Here is a 20,944-nt window from a genome sequence, read left to right as displayed (position 1 = left end):
TATTATTATTATTATTATTATTGATTTGATTTTTTTAAATTTATTTGCTATGGCTATTACTAGGGATGTCCCGATCCGATCACATGATCAGAAATCGGCCCCGATCACGTGATTACGGACTCGCTCGGGATCGGACGTTTCCTCCCGATTTGGACTCAGTTGGATACGTGTGTTTATTTTTCTTTAATTTCCTTTTTAACCCATTGAAGCCTGGACGCATTTACGGTAGTGGCCTTGTTGCGCAATTCTATCATTAAACCCGGAAGCGCTGTAGCGCAGTTCTACCATTGACGCCGGGTCTTTTTTTCTTCTTCTTTGCGCTAATCAGCTGTTTCTTGGGCAACGAAATGCATCAAACTCGCATATTTACATAACTGGTCCTGTTTCCGGGTCCAGGTTGTGTTGCTGCTCTGCCTCGTAACTTTGTATTGAATGTTTCTGGCCACTGCTGCACACTGAAGCGGTAATGCGTGCCCGGCTTTAAAGCTAGGGTTGGCAATCTTGGAAAACTAGCATGTAGCATGAATGTAGCATCTCCCCAAGGCTCCGCCCAGCTCCCACCCCATTGGAGGAGCTCCCGTTGGGAGCGGAGACGCGGCGTTTCCGCGTCCCTGGTGTAACCTGTCCTCGGCGCTTCGTTTCTTCGTTTTTCTTTATTTGCACTACGCCAAGTTATGGTGCACTCAACGGTAAGTAAACCCCCAAACATTCTTCTCCGCCATTCTGCAACGACGCTCTGTCCTTCAACGCGCGTACTGAACCAGGGTCAGTGCACGCCATTGACATGTATGCGCAGGAGGCAGGTCGAACGGCGAAGGGATTTGATTGGTTTAAAAAAAGGTGTCCCGGCAAGACTATTGGTTGCTGTTTTTCCCGTTTTACTTCTGCTGTAGATAGCGGATATTTTCCTCTCTACTTTTAAAAACACGCTATGAATTGCTTCCCATCGGGTCATAAAGATCATTTTAACCAGTATTTAAAAAAATGTATCTCATTCAAATCGTCAACCCTAGCTTTAATGGGTTAAATGAAATGTATATAGGTTTTCCGTGCTGCAGAAAGATGTAATTATAGAGAAAATTTATTTTTTGATTGTTATTTTTAGTCACAGAAATGCACTGTTCTAAATGTTGTTTTGAATTGATGTTAAGAAAATTAAAAAAGGAGAACTTTTCATAAGTTTTTTTAGTTTTAGTTTTTTTTTTTTTTTTTTTATAAATAATGCACATATTTTACTATATTAGAAAAGAATCTGATCGGGACTCGGAATCGACAGATACTCAAAATGATAGGACTCGGACTCGGTGGGAAAAAAAACCTGATCGGGACATCCCAAACTATTACTGTTTCCATGATACTGAAAGCAGAATATTAATATAATATCTATATAGATATATATATCTATGTCTATATATATATATATATATATATATATATATATGTCTATATATATATATATATATATATATATATAAAATATCTAAATTTGAGATTTGCACAAAATACTCCAAAAAAATCTAAATTTACCGTATTTTCTGGAATATAAGTCACTTTTTAACTGGACTTATGTCATCTCGGACTGGTAGTGTGGCGATTTAATTTTGCAAAAACAGAAAAAAATCTAAAAATTTAATGTTGATTAAAGCAAGAATTTAAAGTATGTGACGCGTTCTAAGGTGGACAGCTTGTTACCTTGGCGATGGCGGTCTGCTTGTACATCCGGGTGACCAGGCCCATGACCTCGGTGGCGTCGCCGACCCCCGACCTCATCAGCCGCTCCCACTCGGCGAAGCTGGCCGCCGCCTCCTAGAGGAAGACGAGTCTCGTACATAAAGGGCAAAACAATTAAAGGCGCTGCCGGGTGTCCTACTTTCCCTGGAAGAGAACGAAAGAACCAGAAAGAGGGGATGGAGAGAGAATTCCCAAGGATCCATCACCCCCCCCCCCCCCCCCCCCCACCCCCCCCTCGGAATCAAACTGGGCTGCCTTGCTAGGTGGGTCACGGGTGCCTCCCAATTATAGCCGCCTTGTGACAAGCCGGGGTCGAAGATGGAGAAGCGGCCCGGCCGCTACAATAAATCAAAGGCGGCCGGCGTTCTCTCAAGGTGATTGGGCGAGGAGGCAGCATATGCCACAGACACCATTTTTTATTTATTTATTTATTTACTTTCTATGTAGGTTAGCGGCGTACAAAACCAACCGCTTTTAAACCGCTTTAGCTCTCGTCTAATTACAAGAAGTTTCACAACTTGCGATCCGTGTTTTTTTTTTTTTTCTTTTTTTTCCCCTCCACAATTGAAAAGGACTCCTGAAAGCGCGGCGGCGTCTCGGCAAAGCGATTAGCATTTCAGTGGATTCGAACCGCGTCAAAGTCAAGGACGGCCGGAATGAATAAATACGGGAAGCTGCGCTTCCTTCATGTTTTTCTTTTTCTTTTTTCTTTTTTTCCTGTTAGATGTTTCTCTCAGCAGCACCTGCACAAACACTGCCTCTCCAGGTTTTTTTTTTTAATTAAAACTGTATATTCAAGCAGTGTTTTTTAAATTATTTTTATTGTATGTATTTTCATCTATTATTATTTTGTTATTGTATATTATTATTATTATTATATATTTATTGATTTATTTATATACAGTATGCATATATACATATATATACACATAAATAAATATATATATATATATATATATATATATATATATATATATATATATATATATATATATATATATATACATATACATACATACATACATATATATATATATATATATATATATATATATATATTGGTATAATCTGCTCAAAACAAAATAAATTAATAAATAAATAAAAACACACTAGAGTGGCTAAGCACTCCATCAGTGGTATTCACCAGTGGGAAGCTGCGTTTCCTTCATGTTTTTTTTTTTTTTTTTTTTCATTAGATGTTTCTCTCAGCAGCACCTGCATAAACACTGCCTCTCTGTTTTTTTCCTATTAAAACTATATTCATCCAGCATTTTTTTTTTTAAATCTTTTACTTATTTTTTATGCTTTATTTGTACTGTAATTATCATCATCATCATCATCATCTTATTTATTTATTTATTTATTTATTTATTTATTTATTTATTTATTTATTTATTTATTGTGTGTAATCTGCTGGGAATAATAAATAAATAAATAAGTAAGTAAAAATGAGAGTGGCTAAGCACTCCATCGGTGATATTCACTGACAAAAGGCCGGGGCTGAAAAGGGCAAGAGGGGCATAAAAAGTGTCTGGCAGCGGAAGATAAAAGCCATCATTAGGGAGTAAAATGAGATAGGAGGAATGAACCGGTGAGTACAGTTGATATATATTTATATATATATATATATATATCGCCGGTTGTTGAAACTGCGGCTTTAAAGGGACGGTTTGTTTGCAGAGAGAAATAATGTCTTTTATGTTCCCGGTTTTTTTTTTTTTTTTTTTTCTGGCACAATAGCGGGATTCGGGTGGCCGGCCACTTCACCAAACCACCCCGGCTCTCATATTTAAAAAATAAATAAATAAATAAATAAATAAAAGCAGTCCATTTAGATGTCCATTCTGCACGGTTTAAATAAAATACAAGTGAACAGAGAGCAGCGCCGCTCGCCCACGTTAAGTCCGGGATAATGACACGAACGTGTGGACGGCTGAGGAATCTCATGAAAGGGAGGAAATTTCACCAACGGAGGAATAGAAAAGACTGGCATCGATTTAATTCATCTTTATTTTACACCATTTGCATTTGATTTAACTGATTCTACTGAAGTTGTGTTTTTGTAAATATTTCCAATTTTGGTGCAAAAAGATCAATTAAGTGTAATTTTTGAGTCTAGTTCAACATTTATGAATGTTTGAATGGGATATTGTCGATATACCGTTGAATTGAGGCTCGTATATTTTTAAAAATGTAATAATATTACAAGAAATTAGCCAAAAAAACAAACAAAAACTACCTTCATCTTTGGCCACTAGTTATCGAAATCCAACCAATTCATGTCATGAAAAACTTATAAGATTATACTTAACAAAAGAATCGAATCATAGTCGCGTCTCATTGACTGTATGCTACTAAATATCAACCGTAAAGTAATCTTTATTCTACAGCATGTGTTTTTTACTTGATTGATTTTCCCTTCTTAAATATCACAGGATTTGGTGGAAATAGCTAAATCACTGTTCTCGAGTTCTGTTTAATGGCGTTTCTCTAATGCTAGCATAATGTTACCATTTTGTCCTTTGCAACAAATATTTTTGTACAAAATTTGTACAAATTCCCCCCCCCAAAAAAACTCCAAATAGACCATGACCTTTATCTTTGGTTGCCAGTCATGTTCTAAATATAATGAGCTCATCAAATGAACAAATACCAGAATGACTGGACTATAGTAGCGTCTCATTGACGTTTACTGTGTGGCCAATCAGGTCATCGTTGAGTCCAAATGAAGATTTGCTCAAATATTAAAACTTTGAATGAATTAGAAGTGGAATATAAAGTCAAAGAGATTATAAGTTCTGATAATTGAATCATATTGAAATAAATTTCCTGAATACAAATTAAAATACGACAAAATGTACCATATATTCCAGATAACAGGTCAAACTTTGGTCACATTTTTTAAAGTTACTGATATTAGAGGAACTACGGTAATCTGTTCATCGTTGAATCATTGAATGTTAATTGGCTCAGTAACAATTTTATTTGTAAATATATGTATAAAAAGGCATACTGAAATACATTTCCTGAACACAATTAAAAATACTTCTAAATTTACCATTTTTTTTAACAATAGGTCAAACTTTTGTTTAGCAATAGTTTGGCTGCAGTTGTCTCAAGAAGTGATTTAGATATTAATATATAGTGGTACATACCACCTGGGACCACTCGATGTCACTGTATGACAATTTAGTCCTGTAACAGTGACAGTAAATCAGAATGGGAACATTTGAAATCAGTAAGAATAAAGTCCAAAAAACACAATAATCTAAAGTAAATATGTAATGTGTGGAAAAACCACAAATATAGTAGCAGTGAGAGTTCAGAGTATCTCAATATTTTTTAATGTACTGATAGTAGAGAAACTACGGTAATCCTTGAAACCATGAATGTTAATTGGCTCATTAACTTTTTTTTTTTTTTTTTTTTTTTTTTTTTTTTTTTTTGCAAATATGTCACAGAAAAGGTATATTGAGACAAATTTCTTGAATACAAATTAAAATACTTCTAAATTTACCATAATTTCCAGACAATAGGTCTGTAAAACGGAATGGAAAAATTGAAAACAGCAAGAAAATATCAAGAAACGAAAAAATTATATATATATATATATATGGAATATGTGCAAAAACCACAAAGCAGCAAGTGAGTGTTCAGAGTGTCTCTAGTATTTTTTTAGGTACTGATAGTAGAGGAACTACGGTAATCAGTTCATTCTTGAATCCATGTTAACTGGCTCATTAATCATTTTTGTCTTGTAAATATATCACAAAAAAAGAAAGGCATATTGAGATACATTTCTTGAATACAAATTAAAATACTTCCAAATTTACCATAATTTCCAGACAATAGGTTTTTAAATTGGAATTGAAAAATTGAAAACAGCAATAAAAATGTCAAAAAAACTAACAAAAAAAGGAATATGTGCAAAAAGCACAAATCAGCAGTGAGAGTTGTCTCTAGATTTTTTTCTCTTTTTTTTCTTTTTTTTTTAAATGTACTGATATTCAAGAAACTACGGTAATCAATTCATCCTTGAATCCATGAATGTTAATTTGCTCATTAACTATTTTTTTCTAAACATAGAACCAAAAAAATAAATAAATAAATAAATAAATAAAACAATAAAGGCTAAATCACTGGAGACATCTTTCTTTCTCTTCCCACTGAAGACAAACGATCCGAGCCGAGTCTTCCGAGGGATCCGGACCTGCTGTTCCAGCCGGTTTCAGATAACGCCGCCGCCGCCGCTCCGTGACGCGACGTGAACTTTTCCAACGCATCTAATTGGCGCCGCTATGCCGGAACACAGACCATATTTATCCCCTCCTCTCAATTAAAGCGTCCCTTAACATTTAACGGATAGAAAAAAAAAAAAAAAACCCGAGTCATCACTTTTTCCCTTTATTGTTGTGTCATTTCTGGGAGGACGGTGCATAATTACAGCATCTCCTCTTTATTCTTTATTGTTCCCGGTTTGGGAATCGAACCCCCCCCCCCCCCCCCCCCCGGGATGGGTCACGTGTTCGATCCAGCGCGGCGTGGGAGGCGGAAAAAAAAAAAAAAAAAAAAAAAAGAAAAGGGAAACTTTCAGGAAGGCTATAAGAGATACAAACGCCTACACACAAAACATGACATTTACTCTGCAAATACCCTCCGTACCGAGCTGGAGAAGGAGCGAAGGAGCCAGATTTCATCTTAAAGCTGCAGCTTTAGCACCTGCACAATTTCTACAGTGGACAAAGATACAGGCCACTGTCCTGATTTCCTTAAAAATAAGCAAGGCATTGCTTTTCCACACCTATTGATATGGTGTCAAGGATGAACTGGTTGGATTTATTAGATGATCAGAGGCCAGAGATGAAGATATTTATTTATTGTTGCTCAAATTTCATGATATTAAAATTATTTTTTTTACATAATTTCCACCAATGCTTGATCACGTTATCTTAGCATTACCGTAATGCATATAATATTATATTCAAATATTTATAAATGTTAAACTGGACTCAACATTTACAGTAGTTAATCTGTTTGCACCAACTTTTGGGATATTAAAACAAAAAACAAGCACAAAAAAATGATTTGAGTAAATTAAAATGTTTCTTTGGAGTCGAGGATGAACTGATCACATTATCTTAGCATTACCGTAATGCATATAATATAATGATTTGCATAAACCTTAATTCAGTGATATCTTTACTATAACCTTATTGAAATACTCATAATTGTTAAACTGCATCTCCACCACGGCCTGAAAGAGCAAGATTTCATCTTAAATCTGCAGTTTTAGTAACTCCAAATACCACACGGAGGAATGGATCAGTCGTACTAATTGATTTATTGAGCCATATTTCACTGTATAGATGTGCATCAATAATAGACTTTATGGACTTTTTTTTTAAGTGGTCAAGGAAACAGGAAACTGTCCTGATTTCCTTAAATATAATCAAGTCATTGATTTTCCACACATATTGATATGGCGTCAAGGATGAACTGGTTGATGTTTGGTAGCATACAGTCAATGAGACATGACTGTGGTTTGATTTATTAGATAATTACAAGCCAGAGATGAAGATAATGGTTCACTGTTGCCAAATTTTTATGATATTAAAATCATTTTTTTAAAATAATTTCCACAAATGTTTCTTTGGAATCGAGGAGGAACTGATGACATTAGCTTAGTATTGCTTTAATCCTACCTATAAACCTTAATTCAATGATATCTTTACAATAAACTCATGATGTGCAGATGAAGCTTCATGAACCACTGTCTTTACTTTCTGAAGCCACTAGATGGTGCTATCTGTTCAAGAAACGATTCAGAACTCACTTTATTGTCAGTCCTCCAGCCTCTGTGTTAGAACCAAAAGTGCCATCTAGTGGCTTCAGAAAATAAACACAGTGGTTCGTGAAGCTTCATCTGCACATCACTCGTATAAACCTACTCAAATATTCATAAATATTAAACTGGACTCAACATTTAGAGTAATTTGTAACAAGTTTTGGGCTACTTAAAAAAAACAGTCGAAATAATAAATAAATAAATAAATAAATAATCAAAATTACATACATGAATAAATAAAAAATAAGAAAATCATAAATATTAAACTGGACTCAACATTTAGAGTAATTGATCGGTTTGTGACAAGTTTTGGGTTATTTAAGAAAAACAGTCAAAATAATAAATAAATAAATAAATAAATAAATAAATAAAATTACACACATGAAAAAATAAAAAAATAAGAAAATCATAAATATTAAACTGGACTCAACATTTAGAGTAATTGATCTGTTTGTGACAAGTTTTGGGCTATTTAAAAAAAACTGTCAAAATAAATAAATAAATAAATAAATAAATAAAATTACATAAATTAATAAATAAAAAAAGACAATCATAAATATTAAATTAGACTCAACATTTAGAGTAATTGATCTGTAACAGATTTTGGGATATTTGAAAAAAAAAAAAACAATTACGGGAAAATCAATCAAATTCAAAGCAAATGGTGTAGAACAAAGGTTAGTTTGTTGCGTATTAAGAAGCGATTGATCAGATTTCAAGCCATTGAGTATTGATGCGGCGTCAAGGATGAACTGGTTGGACGAACTCCAAACACCACATGGAGGAACGGAAGCGCGATAAATCCCAGTATTTATTCGAATTACCAGTCGTGTCTCCAAACACTCCACTGACGCTTCGCCTCACAGAAAACTACTGTTAAACCTGCAGAAAAGAAACCTACTGAGTCATATTTAGTGTTGCAGCATTGCATTGTGGGATAGTGGCACTCATAATGCATAGGTTCTCTTTAAGGAGACTAAAGCACATTTGGAGGGTTTTTTGTTTTTATGTTAAATGATGAAATATGTGTGATTTTATACAGTTTTGTTTTGTAATCTGCCTGCATTTTAATTCTGACTTTAACAGGAAGCATATAATTATGTTTTGTAACAATTCAGGGTAAAAATCTGGTATTTTTCTTTACTGTAAATGAAGAAATATGTAATTTTTTAAAACAGTTGTATACTACTTTATGGTAGATTTATATGCTAATTTGCATATTTCTTCATTTTAAGCACATTTCACAACAACTTAGGGTTAAAATCTGATTTGTTTAACTATAAAATATTAAATATCTAATTCTTTTGGCAGTTTTGAGCCATTTTTCAGGATATTAGTTTGGTAATTTGCATGTATCTTGATCCCGACTTTAAACGCAAGTGATATAAATATGTTTCAGAAGATTTTGACGCTAAAATTTGACTTTTTTTTTAGCTAAAATCGAAAAAAAATGTGTGATTTTATTCAGTTTTGTCCCAATTTCTAGCAGATTTGTTTGCTAATTTGCATACATCTTGACGTTAAACATATTTCACAACAACTTAGGGTTAAAATCAGATTACTTTTTAACGATAAAAGATGAAATATGTGAGTTTTATGCACTTTTCTACCAATTTTATATTGACATTTTTGGCTTAATTTACATGTATCCTGATACTGCATTGGAATCTAAAGCATCTAAACATAAATGACATTAATTAAAGTTTAAAATCTGACATTTCTTTAACTATAAAAGCTGAAATATGTGATTTTTATGCAGTTTTAAACCATTTTGCAGTAGATTCTTTGTTAATTTGCTTGTATCTTAACACTAAGTTTAAATTTTCAACATGTTCCACAACAAGTCAGGGTTACAAAGTGAGCTTTCATGTATTTTCATGAATATGTACAGTCACTTATGACCCTTAATTGTTAAAAAAGGTAAAAAAATCAACCATATCAACTAAGTAATTGAGTCATATTTCAGTCATTATTAGACTTTCTGGGTTTTTTTCGCTGTTGGATGAAACCGGCGGCGCTGTTGTACCTTTGCGGCCTCCTTGGGCAGATCGAAGGGGATCCGTTGGCGGATCTTGGGCGGCAGCTGGGTGAGCACGTCGGCCTTGAGGCGGCGGATCATGACCTGGCTCAGGCGCCGGTGCAAATCCTCCAGGTTGGACGCCCCGCGGCAGTCCCACTGCCTCCTGGATCCAAAGTACCTTCAAGAGAAAGATCCAATGTACAGTAGTCTTATGGAACCAATCTAAGAAAACTATTTGGTCTAATGCAGGGGGGGTGTTCAACCTGTTATAGAATAGCTTAAAAAAACTTGAAATGTCTAAAATTTCTAACAAGAAAATGAAATATGGCAGGAAAAAAGCAGATAAAACTTTTTTTAAAAAAAGGTAAAATGGCTAAAACAGCTAAAACTGTCAAAAAAAAAAAAGCTTGAAAAGAGGAACAAAACTCTTAAAATCAGGTACAGAAATAGGTTTAATGTAATAAAATGTTCACCATTTTGTTAAAACCTCATGAATTGGAACAAATCAGCCAAAATGGATTTTAAGAATTGGGCTGGCGTCTTGAACAAAGCCTGGTCATCTGGCATGTTTGGGGTTGGACGACCCAAAACGGTTCGGGAATCAGCCAAGTGGTGGAAGTTAGGAGTCGACGAAGGACGGGGGACTCGAAACAGCAACTGTACGAAGGAGGTGGCAATTTTTTTTCCCCCGTCTATACTCTCCTGAGCGCAAGGCGCCACTTTGAAGGACGTCCAAAGTAAAGCGCTTGATGTGCCTGTTCAGACGCTTTAGAGCTACTAGCTCCGCCGGCGGTACCTGGCGCCGAGAACACAGAACCCCTCCCTCCCCCCCCATGGGGAAACTTCCAGACTCCAGGTACGGCCCGACTTCACCGCCTCATCCCAGCAGACACAATTAACAGGAAGTGTGCTCGATCATGAAAGAGTCAGGGACAGAAAAATTTAAAATATGCGGTACCTCGATTCTGAGGGTACTCTTTGCGTTCCGGTTTACCTGAAGTGGGCGTTGCAGTACTTCTTGGTGTATTCGCCCCATGTTCCAAACCTCCTGGGGTGGAGGGCGTCCAGCTGCATGAAGAGCTGTGGGGGGGGGGGGGGGGGGGGGGGGGGGGACAGACAGATTGGGTGACGGGTTTGGAAACTGACGGCGTGCCACTGAGCAAGAGCCAAATTTCTTCATGGAATCATTGGGAGAAGTGGACGAGATTTATTTGCAGTGTTTTGGTCCAGAAATCTGGATCCAAACTTGCCCCAATCTGGACCAGATCCGCTAGTCTGGATGTTCATGTTAAAAATACTCAAACGTGCACACACAGAACGTGCACACAGCAACAGACAGTAATGTATTCAATAGCGGTCTTGGTTTCGAGATCATATTATCAAGGTCTTTGTCCTGACCCGGTCTCAGGTCTTTGAAGTCTTGGTCTTTAGATGATCTACTCTTGATCTTGGCACCTTAAAGTACTGGTCTTGTCTTGGTGTTTTCTTGGTGTGGTCTTGGTCTCAGCCCCTTAAAGTCTTGGTCTCGGTCTTAACTTGGTCCCATATGCTTACAGTCTTGTTCTTGCAATGATCTGGTCTCGGTCTTGTCTTGGTCTCAGTCCCTTAAAGTCTTGTTCTTGAGATGATCTGATCTTAGTTTTGACTTGGTCCTGGTCCCTTAAAGTGTTGGCTTGTTTTGGGATTGGGATGATCTGGTCTTGGTCTAGTCTTGGTCTGAGCCTATTAAAGTCTCGGTCTTGACTTAGCCTCAGCCCTGAAGTGTTGGTCTTTTGATGATCTGGTTTTGGTCTTCTCTTGGTCTCAGTCCCTTAACGTCTCGGCTTTGGGATGATCTGATCTTGGTCTTGACTTGGTCCTGGCCCCTTAAAGTCTTGGTCTTGGGATGAGCTGGTCTTGATCTAGTCTTGGTTTTGGCTCCTTAAAGTCTTGGTCTTGACTTTGTCTCATCCCTTTAAAGCACTGGTCTTCTCTTGGTCTTGCAACAATCTGGTTTTGGCTCTGACTAGGTACGGGCCCCTTAAAGTCTTGGTCTTGGGATGATCTGGCCTTGGTCTTGACTTGGTACTGACCCCTTAAAATCTTCGTCTTAGGATGATCTGGTCTTGACCTAGTCTGGGTTTTAGTTCCTTAAAGTCTCAGTCTTGAATTAGTGTCATCCCTTTAAAGTCTTGGTCTTGTCTTGGCTATGGGATGATCTGGTCTTGGTCATGTCTTGGTCTCAGTGCCTTAATCAAGATAAACTGTCTTGATTCCAGAGAACTTCTCTTAAATCAAGTCTTTCTATCTTGATGAAATATAATTTTTAAGTGAATTTTTCATAAATCCAGTAAAATGAGACATTTTCACTCAAAACGAGTTTTAAAAACTTGCTCAGATTTTGATTTTTTTTACAGTGTATGAGGGTTTAGGGATGATAAAATGTTCTATTCAGTTTCGGATTCTGGTGGCAGGAAGAGGAAGATAGGAGATGATATTAAAAAAAAAAATGAAACTCGCCACTGCTGGCATGGCAGAGACAGTATGTCTAACACACACACACACACACACACACACACACACACACACACACACACACACACACACACACACACACACACAGTTTCTCCACACCTTCACTTTGTTTTTTTTTTAGAATTAATCATCCGCAGCTCCATCAGTTAACTATCAGGGTGGAGGCGGTGATAAAGTTCTCCCGGTGGCGGTGACGGAGCGATCCAGGTCCCGGTTCCCATTAGAACCGGTGATCGTTCTGATCCGGGTCCCGGATCCCGCCCGGCCCTGGTGTCAGTCACCGCCTGCTGACTGAGTATCCCACTTTAAATTTAGCTCCCGGTGTTGAAGTCATCAGTTTTACGCCTCCAGCTGCAGCAGAGGTGCGTGCGTGCGTGTGTGTGTATATGTGTGTGTGTGTGTGTGTGTGTGTGTGTGTGTGTGTGTGTGTGTGTGTGTGTGTGTGTGTGTGTGGAGGAGCTGCTGAGTTTCTTCTTTAGGAGTGGGACTCTGATAAAGAAGACAATGAAAACTAAGTTACTACCAGTGTCGTGTGTGTGTGTGTGTGTGTGTGTGTGTGTGTGTGTGTGTGAGAGAGAGAGAGAGAGAGAGAGAGACTGGATCAGGATGAATTATTTTGAGAAACGAAAATCTGGATAATGAGATACAGGTACAGGAGATGATTCTGGACAGACGAGACGAGACGAGACGAGGAGACAAAACAAGGCAAGACAAGACAAGACAAGACGAGACAAGACGAGACAAGAGGAGACAAGAGGAGACAAAACAAGGCAAGGCAAGACAAGACAAGACGAGACGAGGAAACAAGGCGAGACAAGACGAGACCAGACCAGACCAGACCAGACAAGAGGAGACAAGAGGAGACAAAACAAGGCAAGGTAAGACAAGACAAGACGAGACAAGAGGAGACAAGAGGAAACAAGGCAAGGCGAGACGAGACCAGACCAGACCAGACCAGACCAGACCAGACCAGACCAGACCAGACCAGACCAGACCAGAGGAGACAAAACAAGGCAAGACAAGTTAAGACAAGACAAGAGGAGACAAAATAAGAAGAGACGAGACAAGACATGAAAAGATAAGACAAGAGTAGACAAGACGAGGTGAGAGGAGCACTGCAAAAAATCCAAATCTGAGCAAGTTTTAACTGAAGTTCTAACCCTAACCCTTTAAGAGAAAATTCTCTGAAATCAAGGAAAGTTTTACTTGTTCTATTGGCAGATGTTTTTTTTTTTTAAAGGTGCTGTAGGCAGGATTCGGCATCTCCGCCATCTTGCTTAGGGTTACCTAAGCAAGATGGCGATTTGAAACCCAGCACAGCCAATCCTGTCCTGTTTTCTCTGACACTACGCCCTTATGCAAGTTAAGCCCCTCCCACAAGAACATGCGACGAACGCCCCTCGACCAATCACGGTTAGAGCCTCATGGGCTCTTCTGATTGGTCAAAGATACCTGGAGCTGTCGAGATTCCTTTTCAGCTCAGAACAGAGACAGATGGAAACGCTGCGCCCTCGCGGTAGTGCAATTATAATACACTCCTAAAGGATTATCAATGGATACTCTAACATTTAATCCAAAGAAAACACAGAAAAATTAGCAGTGACTAGGAAAATCCTGCCTACAGCACCTTTAAATTAAGATACTTTTACTTTAAAATTAGTAAAACAATCTGCCAATAGAATATGTAAAAATTTTCTTGATTTCAGAGAATTTTCTCTTAAATCAAGCCTTTTTATCTTGATCAAATATAATATTTAAGTAAATTTATCTTAAATCAAGTAAAATCTGACATTTTCACTCAAAACAAGTTTTAAAAAAACTTGCTCAGATTTGGAGTTTTTGCATTGAGATGAGACAAGACAAGACATTCCGAGACAAGGCAAGACAAGATGAAACAAGACGAGACAAGAAGAGACGAGACAAGACACGAAACGACAAGGTGAGATTGAATCAAAAGCCATTTATAAAAGAAAAATAAAAGCTGGAAACAATAAAGCTGCTAAATCGTCTTTTATCGACTCGTCCCGACTGGGATCAGCAGCAGCTGAGGGTGAAGACGGAGAAAACCCACAGGGAGAACATGCAAACGCCACACAGACAGAACCTTCAAGTCCGACCTGAAGACTCCACTCAGCTCGGATTTCAAAGTGGGCGTGGCCTAACCGCCTGCACCAATCGGGAACGAGCGGTGCCAGTCTTGCCCACTGATGCTTTCTAGAGACTTTCTACAAAGAGAACTTTTCTCCATGATGAAACTCCTGCGACGCTCCAGCGTCTATAAAAAAAAACGATATAATAAATCATTACGGCGAGGAGGGACTGTCCCTCTTATTGTCTCTGAATACAATACCCCCCCCCCCCGGCTTCTTTTTATTACTCGTCTCGTTTATTGCGGCGCATCGTCTCTTCACGCCGCCCGCCACCTTGTAAATGAAGTTTTCCTGCAACGGAGGTTATTGAAATCAGAGCGGAGGATCCTGGAGGATGAGTGAGTTAATTGGCTTTCAGATTGGGGTGGGGGGGGGTGGGGGGGGGCAGGTTACCATGGCGACCTCACCTGCAACAGCCTCCATCGGCCTCCTGATCTCAACTCCAGAGAGTGAGTGAGTTTTATAGGACACGATCGCCTGATTCCCACGTTTATTTATTTTTTTTTTTATCTACACTGTAAAAAATAAAAAATCGGAGCAAGTTTTTGAAACTTGTTTTGAGTGAAAATGTCTCATTTTACTGATTTTCAGATAAATTCACTTAAAAATGATATTTTAGCAATATAGAAAGACCTGATTTAAGAGAAGTTCTCTGGAATCAAGACAGTTTTACCTTCTTCTATTGGGAGATTTTTTTTATGCTTATTTCAAAGTAAAAGTATCTTAATTTGAGATAAAAAATATCTGCCGATAAAGCAAGTGAGAATTGTATTTTTTTTCAAAGTAAACGTGTCTAATTAAGAAAAAAAATCGGACTATAGAGCAAGTGAAAATTTTAGATTTTTTTTTTTACTTATTTCAAAGTAAAAGTATCTTAATTTGAGATATAAAAAAAATTACCAATAGAACAAGTGAAAATTGCTGTTTATGGTACTTATTTCAAAGTAAAAGTGTCTTAAATTAAGAAAAAAAATCTGCCAATAGATCAATTGAAAATAGTTTTTTTCTTCCTTATTTCAAAGTAAAAGTGTCTTAAATTAAGAAAAAAAAATCTGCCAATAGATCAATTGAAAATTGTTGTTTTTTTTTCCTTATTTCAAAGTAAAAGTGTCTTAATTCAAAAGTGAGCCAACAGAAAAAGTGAAAATTGTTATTTAAAAATATTTCAAAGTAAGATTTTCTTAAATTATGAAAAAAAAAATCTGCCAATAGAGCAAGTGAAAATTGCAAATGTATTTTTTATGTAAGTAAAAGTGTCTACTTAAGAAAAAAAATATCTGTCAATAGAACAAGGTAAAATTGATTTTTTTTTTTTTACTTATTTCAAAGTAAAATGTCTGAAATTAAGAAAAAAAATCAGCTAAGAGAAGAAGTGAAAACTGTAGATTTTTTACTTATTTCAAAGTAAAAGTTTTATAAGTTTTCTGATATCAAGACAGTTTTCACTTGTTTTACTGGCAGATTTTTTTAACTTAAATTACGATCATTTAATTTTAAAATAAGCTAAAAACAATCTACCAACAGAACAAGTGAAAACCGTATTCTTCCACCCTCCTTCCTTCGCGAGGCGTCATTAAAATCTCATGGAATCAGGTGTGATCACCTCCTCGGGCCGGCCCAGGGCGGGGGTCCCGGTGAGGAGGACGGCCCGCTTGGCGCCCTGAACCAGGGGGACCAGGATCTTGGTGCGGGCGGCGTTGCGGGACTTGAGGTAGTGCGCCTCGTCCACCACCACCACGGCGAAGCGCTGGCGGCTCAGGGCGTCCACCAGGGGGCGGGCGTCGGTGGTGAGCAGGCCGTAGCCCAGGACTGTCACCTTGCTGCTGCCGATTCGCCTGAGGAGACGAAGAAGAGAGTCTGAGATAACAGAAGATCTTAGTTCTATACAGGATGTGCATCAGTACTAGACCCCGTTTCCACCTGGGATTAAAATGTGTCTTGGGTGATCAGTGTCCAAAAGACACGTGAGAACAAGTATCAATGTGTATTTAAGTCAAATGCTCACATGTGTTTGGGAGATGAAACAATATGAGTATTGAGACAGCGCTAATGGACGGTGTTGTAAACAGAAAATACTTCATATGGAGTGGAGGCTGGTGGTAAATTTCTAAGGTGGGGCTACAGGAACCAGGAAGTAATGATGGGATACAGGAAGTAAGAAGCAGTTATGGACTACAGGAAGTAGTGATGGATTACATGGACCAGGAGGTAGTGATGGGATACAGGAAGTAGGAAGAAATGATGGGATACAGGAAGTAGGAAGTAGTGATGGGCTACAGGCAGTAGGATATAGTGATGGGCTACAGGGACCAGGAAGTAGTGATGGGCTACAGGAACCAGGAAGTAGTGATGGACAACAGGGACCAGGAAGTAGTGATGGACTACAGGGACCAGGAAGTAGTGATGGGCTACAGGAACCAGGAAGTAGTGATGAAATACAGGAAGTAGGAAGTAGTGATGGGCTACAGGAAGTAGGATGTAGTGATGGACTACAGGGACCAGGAAGTAGTGACGAAATACAGGAAGTAGGAAGTAGTGATGGGCTACAGGAAGTAGGATGCAGTGATGGACTACAGGGACCAGGAAGTAGTGATGGGCTACAGGGACCAGGAAGTAGTGATGGACAACAGGGACCAGGAAGTAGTGATGGACCACAGGGACCAGGAAGTAGTGATGAAATACAGGAAGTAGGAAGTAGTGATGGACTACAGGGACCAGAAAGTAGTGATGGGCTACAGGAACCAGGAAGTTGTGATGGACAACAGGGACCAGGAAGTAGTGATGTACTACAGGAAGTAGGAAGTAGTGATGGGCTACAGGAAGTAGGATGTAGTGATGGACTACAGGGACCAGGAAGTAGTGATGAAATACAGGAAGTAGGAAGTAGTGATGGGCTACAGGAAGTAGGATGTAGTGATGGACTACAGGGACCGGGAAGTAGTGATGGGCTACAGGGACCAGGAAGTAGTGATGGACAACAGGGACCAGGAAGTAGTGATGGACAACAGGGACCAGGAAGTAGTGATGGACAACAGGGACCAGAAAGTAGTGATGGGCTACAGGAACCAGGAAGTTGTGATGGACAACAGGGACCAGGAAGTAGTGATGGACTACAGGAAGTAGGAAGTAGTGATGGGCTACAGGACGTAGGATGTAGTGATGGACTACAGGGACCAGGAAGTAGTGATGAAATACAGGAAGTAGGAAGTAGTGATGGGCTACAGGAAGTTGGATGTAGTGATGGACTACAGGGACCAGGAAGTAGTGATGGGCTACAGGGACCAGGAAGTAGTGATGGACAACAGGGACCAGGAAGTAGTGATGGACTACAGGGACCAGGAAGTAGTGATGGGCTACAGGGACCAGGAAGTAGTGATGGACAACAAGGACCAGGAAGTAGTGATGGACAACAGGGACCAGGAAGTAGTGATGGACAACAGGGACCAGGAAGTAGTGATGGGCTACAGGGACCAGGAAGTAGTGATGGACAACAGGAAGTAGGAAGTAGTGATGGGCTACAGGAAGTAGGATGTAGTGATGGACTACAGGGACCAGGAAGTAGTGATGAAATACAGGAAGTAGGAATTAGTGATGGGCTACAGGAAGTAGGAGGTAGTGATGGACTACAGGGACCAGGAAGTAGTGATGGGCTACAGGGACCAGGAAGTAGTGATGGACAACAGGGACCAGGAAGTAGTGATGGAAAACAGGGACCAGGAAGTAGTGATGGGCTACAGGGACCAGGAAGTAGTGATGGACAACAGGTACCAGGAAGTAGTGATGGACAACAGGGACCAGGAAGTAGTGATGAAATACAGGAAGTAGGAAGTAGTGATGGGCTACAGGAAGTAGGATGTAGTGATGACCTACAGGGACCAGGAAGTAGTGATGGAATACAGGAAGTAGGAAGTAATGATGGGATACAGGAAGTAGGATGTAGTGATGGACTACAGGGACCAGGAAGTCGTGATGGGCTACAGGAACCAGGAAGTAGTGACGGGACATAGGAACCAGGAAGTAGTGAGGGGCTACGGGAACCAGGAACTAGTGACAGAGTACAGGAACCAGGAAGTAGTGACAGACTACAGGAACCAAGAAGTAGTGACAGACTACCGGAACCAGGAAGTAGCGACGGGATATAGGAACCAGGAAAAAGTGAGGGGATATAGGAACCAGGAATTAGTAAAGGGCTACAGGAATCAGGAAGTAGTGATGGGATATAGGAACCAGGAAGTAGTGACAGACTATAGGAACCAGGAAGTAGTGACAAGATATAGGAATCAGGAAGTAGTGAGGGGCTACAGGAACCAGGAAGTAGTGAAAGTCTCGCCGGGCCCACTCAATTGCTTCCTCTGTACCTGAGTTGTAAAGAAAAATCATGACCAAATTGATGGACAAGACAGATTGTTTAAAGGGAATGTTTCTTCAATAACAGCAAAAAAATGGAACAATTTTAATAAGTCTGGATAAAACTAGATAAGACAAGATCCAACAAAATCAACTGTTCAAATTCTTTCACCACCAGATATCAGCTTCTCTTCTCCTCAAAGACAATCCAGTATTGGAGGAACCGGACTGAATTTTATCTATTTATTTATTTATTTACTTATATAAAAACGGAAACTGAATAAAGATGAAGAAGGCTTCCAGCATCAATCCTTCACACTTACACTCTGAAAACCTGAAATAAGACGAGGTGCTGAATTTTTTTTTTTTTTTTTTTTTTTTTTTTGCCCCAGTCATTAACACATCCAGTTCAAGGACAAGTTTTTTTTTTTTCTTTTTTTTTCCCCAGAAGGCTTTCACAACCTCTTTGCACCTCATCTGTGATGTGACGACTCCAGTTTTTCCCCCTTTCTAAATATAGAAGAGACTTGTTTCATTCAACAGCAACAAAAGAAAAAAAACTGGGGGAAAGTTGAGCAGATGATAAAAGGAGAATGGCGGCCATTTCTGTTTATTTCCTTCACTTCCTGCATGACAAAAAAAAAAAAAAAATAGAATTAGAATCCAGTCACTGTTCAATATTGAAAATGTCGGTCCTTGACAGGAGCTGTCTGTCAAACGTGGCGCCGATGGCGAGCGGACGCTTTAATTCGAACTTGGCCGTCTGTCACTCTAGAGCGCGATGGCCGCTCCCGGCGAGAAGGCAAACGGGCGTGACGGAGAAAGTGTGGAACTAAAGCTCAAATCTCGGCTGGAAGAAATTCCAGACGATGGTTAAAAAAAACCTGTAATACCAGGAATTCCAGCAAGGGGCAATAATGATGATTTCCCATTGGTACCCATTCAAAAATGCTGATTCCCATCTTTTATATACAGTCTACGGATGACATCACGTTAGCTCCTCCCATCTTTCATATACAGTCTATGGATGATGTCACATTAGCTCCGCCCATCTTTTATATGCAGTCTATGGGGGATCCACAGATATTACATGCTACTCCAACTATGTCACCAAAATGTCAACCACAAAAAAAATTAACAATAATAACCTGTCAGGCTCCAACTGTTTGATCTTGAAGCTTTATAAGTTTCTTAATCGTATAATTTTAAAAAAAGGAAATATTTGACCAATTGGTAGAAATGGTTAATTTAAAGTTAAAGTAATATTATTAAATATTAATAATATTACAGTTTTACATATATTTCCATTTATTTATTTTACTTATTATATTGTTATTAATTAATTATTAATTAATTAATTATTTTAGTTACTTATTATATTATAGTTAATTTATTATTATTATTATTATTATTATTATTATTATTATTATTATTATTATTATTATTATTATATTATCATTGTTATTATTGTTAGTTAATTACCATTATAATTAGTTAAATTTTATTTTTAAATTTATTATCAAATAATGTGTTATTTATTTACATATTTTATGTATATATTTATATTTATTTTATTTTTATACATGTTTTTTATTTATATATTGAGATTTATTATATTGAGTTTATTTTGTTTTATATACTTCAATTTTAATATCAAATAATTACAAATATCAATATTTAATGTCAAACATTTTATTTGATCTATTTATATACTTTTATTTACATATATTTATATTTGTTTTCTTTTTTACTTTTATATTTTTATTTATGCATTTAGATTTGTTTTTTCATGTATGTTATAATTTATATATTTCTTTATTTTATATTTTTATTTAAATTTTAATGTCAAATAATAATGTCAGATGCCTACATTTCCATCATGTCTAAACTCAATGTATTTCAATCGGATGGAATCACATAAAGTAGGTGTGGCCAGGGTGGCGGTTGGTGGGCGTGGCCAGAGGGGGCCCGGTGACCTCACATGGTGTCGCTCTTGCCGTCCACCAGGTGGACGTCTCCGGGCTGCAGCTCGGGGACCCAGCGCTCCAGCTCCTCCACCCAGGGGTACCGGAGCGAGGACGGCACCACCACCAGGAGGGGCCAGTCCGCCCGGTAGGCGCACGCCACGGCGATGGCCTGCACCGTCTTCCCCAGGCCCATCTGGAGGGGGCGGGGCAAAAACAAGCAAATAAATAAATAAATGCATAAATAAATAAATAGATAAAAATACATAAATAAAATTTTAAATAAAAATAAATTAATAGATGAATAAATAAACAAAATAAAGAAAGAAAGAAATGAAGAAACGAAAATAGAAATAAAGAAATGCATAAATGA

At 38.2% G+C, this 20,944-nt stretch overlaps 1 protein-coding gene across 1 annotated transcript in view; it reads right to left on the bottom strand.

The window, feature by feature from the left end:
• zranb3 (zinc finger, RAN-binding domain containing 3) overlaps positions 1-20,944 on the bottom strand; it is a gene marked incomplete at its 3' end in the record, with an annotated part of 103,253 nt that overhangs the window by 69,878 nt on the left and 12,431 nt on the right. The window contains exons 4-8 of the mRNA XM_030086382.1: positions 20,589-20,767; positions 15,864-16,095; positions 10,591-10,676; positions 9,603-9,774; positions 1,693-1,806 (exon numbers count right to left, since the gene is read on the bottom strand). Of these exons, the coding sequence (XP_029942242.1) occupies positions 1,693-1,806; positions 9,603-9,774; positions 10,591-10,676; positions 15,864-16,095; positions 20,589-20,767 (783 nt within the window). The remainder of the gene's footprint in view (positions 1-1,692; positions 1,807-9,602; positions 9,775-10,590; positions 10,677-15,863; positions 16,096-20,588; positions 20,768-20,944) is intronic.

Source organism: Salarias fasciatus, assembly GCF_902148845.1.
Source record: "Salarias fasciatus chromosome 23 unlocalized genomic scaffold, fSalaFa1.1 super_scaffold_20, whole genome shotgun sequence".
NCBI lineage: Eukaryota > Metazoa > Chordata > Actinopteri > Blenniiformes > Blenniidae > Salarias > Salarias fasciatus.
The sequence above is the reverse complement of the archived record's forward strand: the minus strand, read 5'-3'. Positions and strand labels throughout refer to the sequence as shown.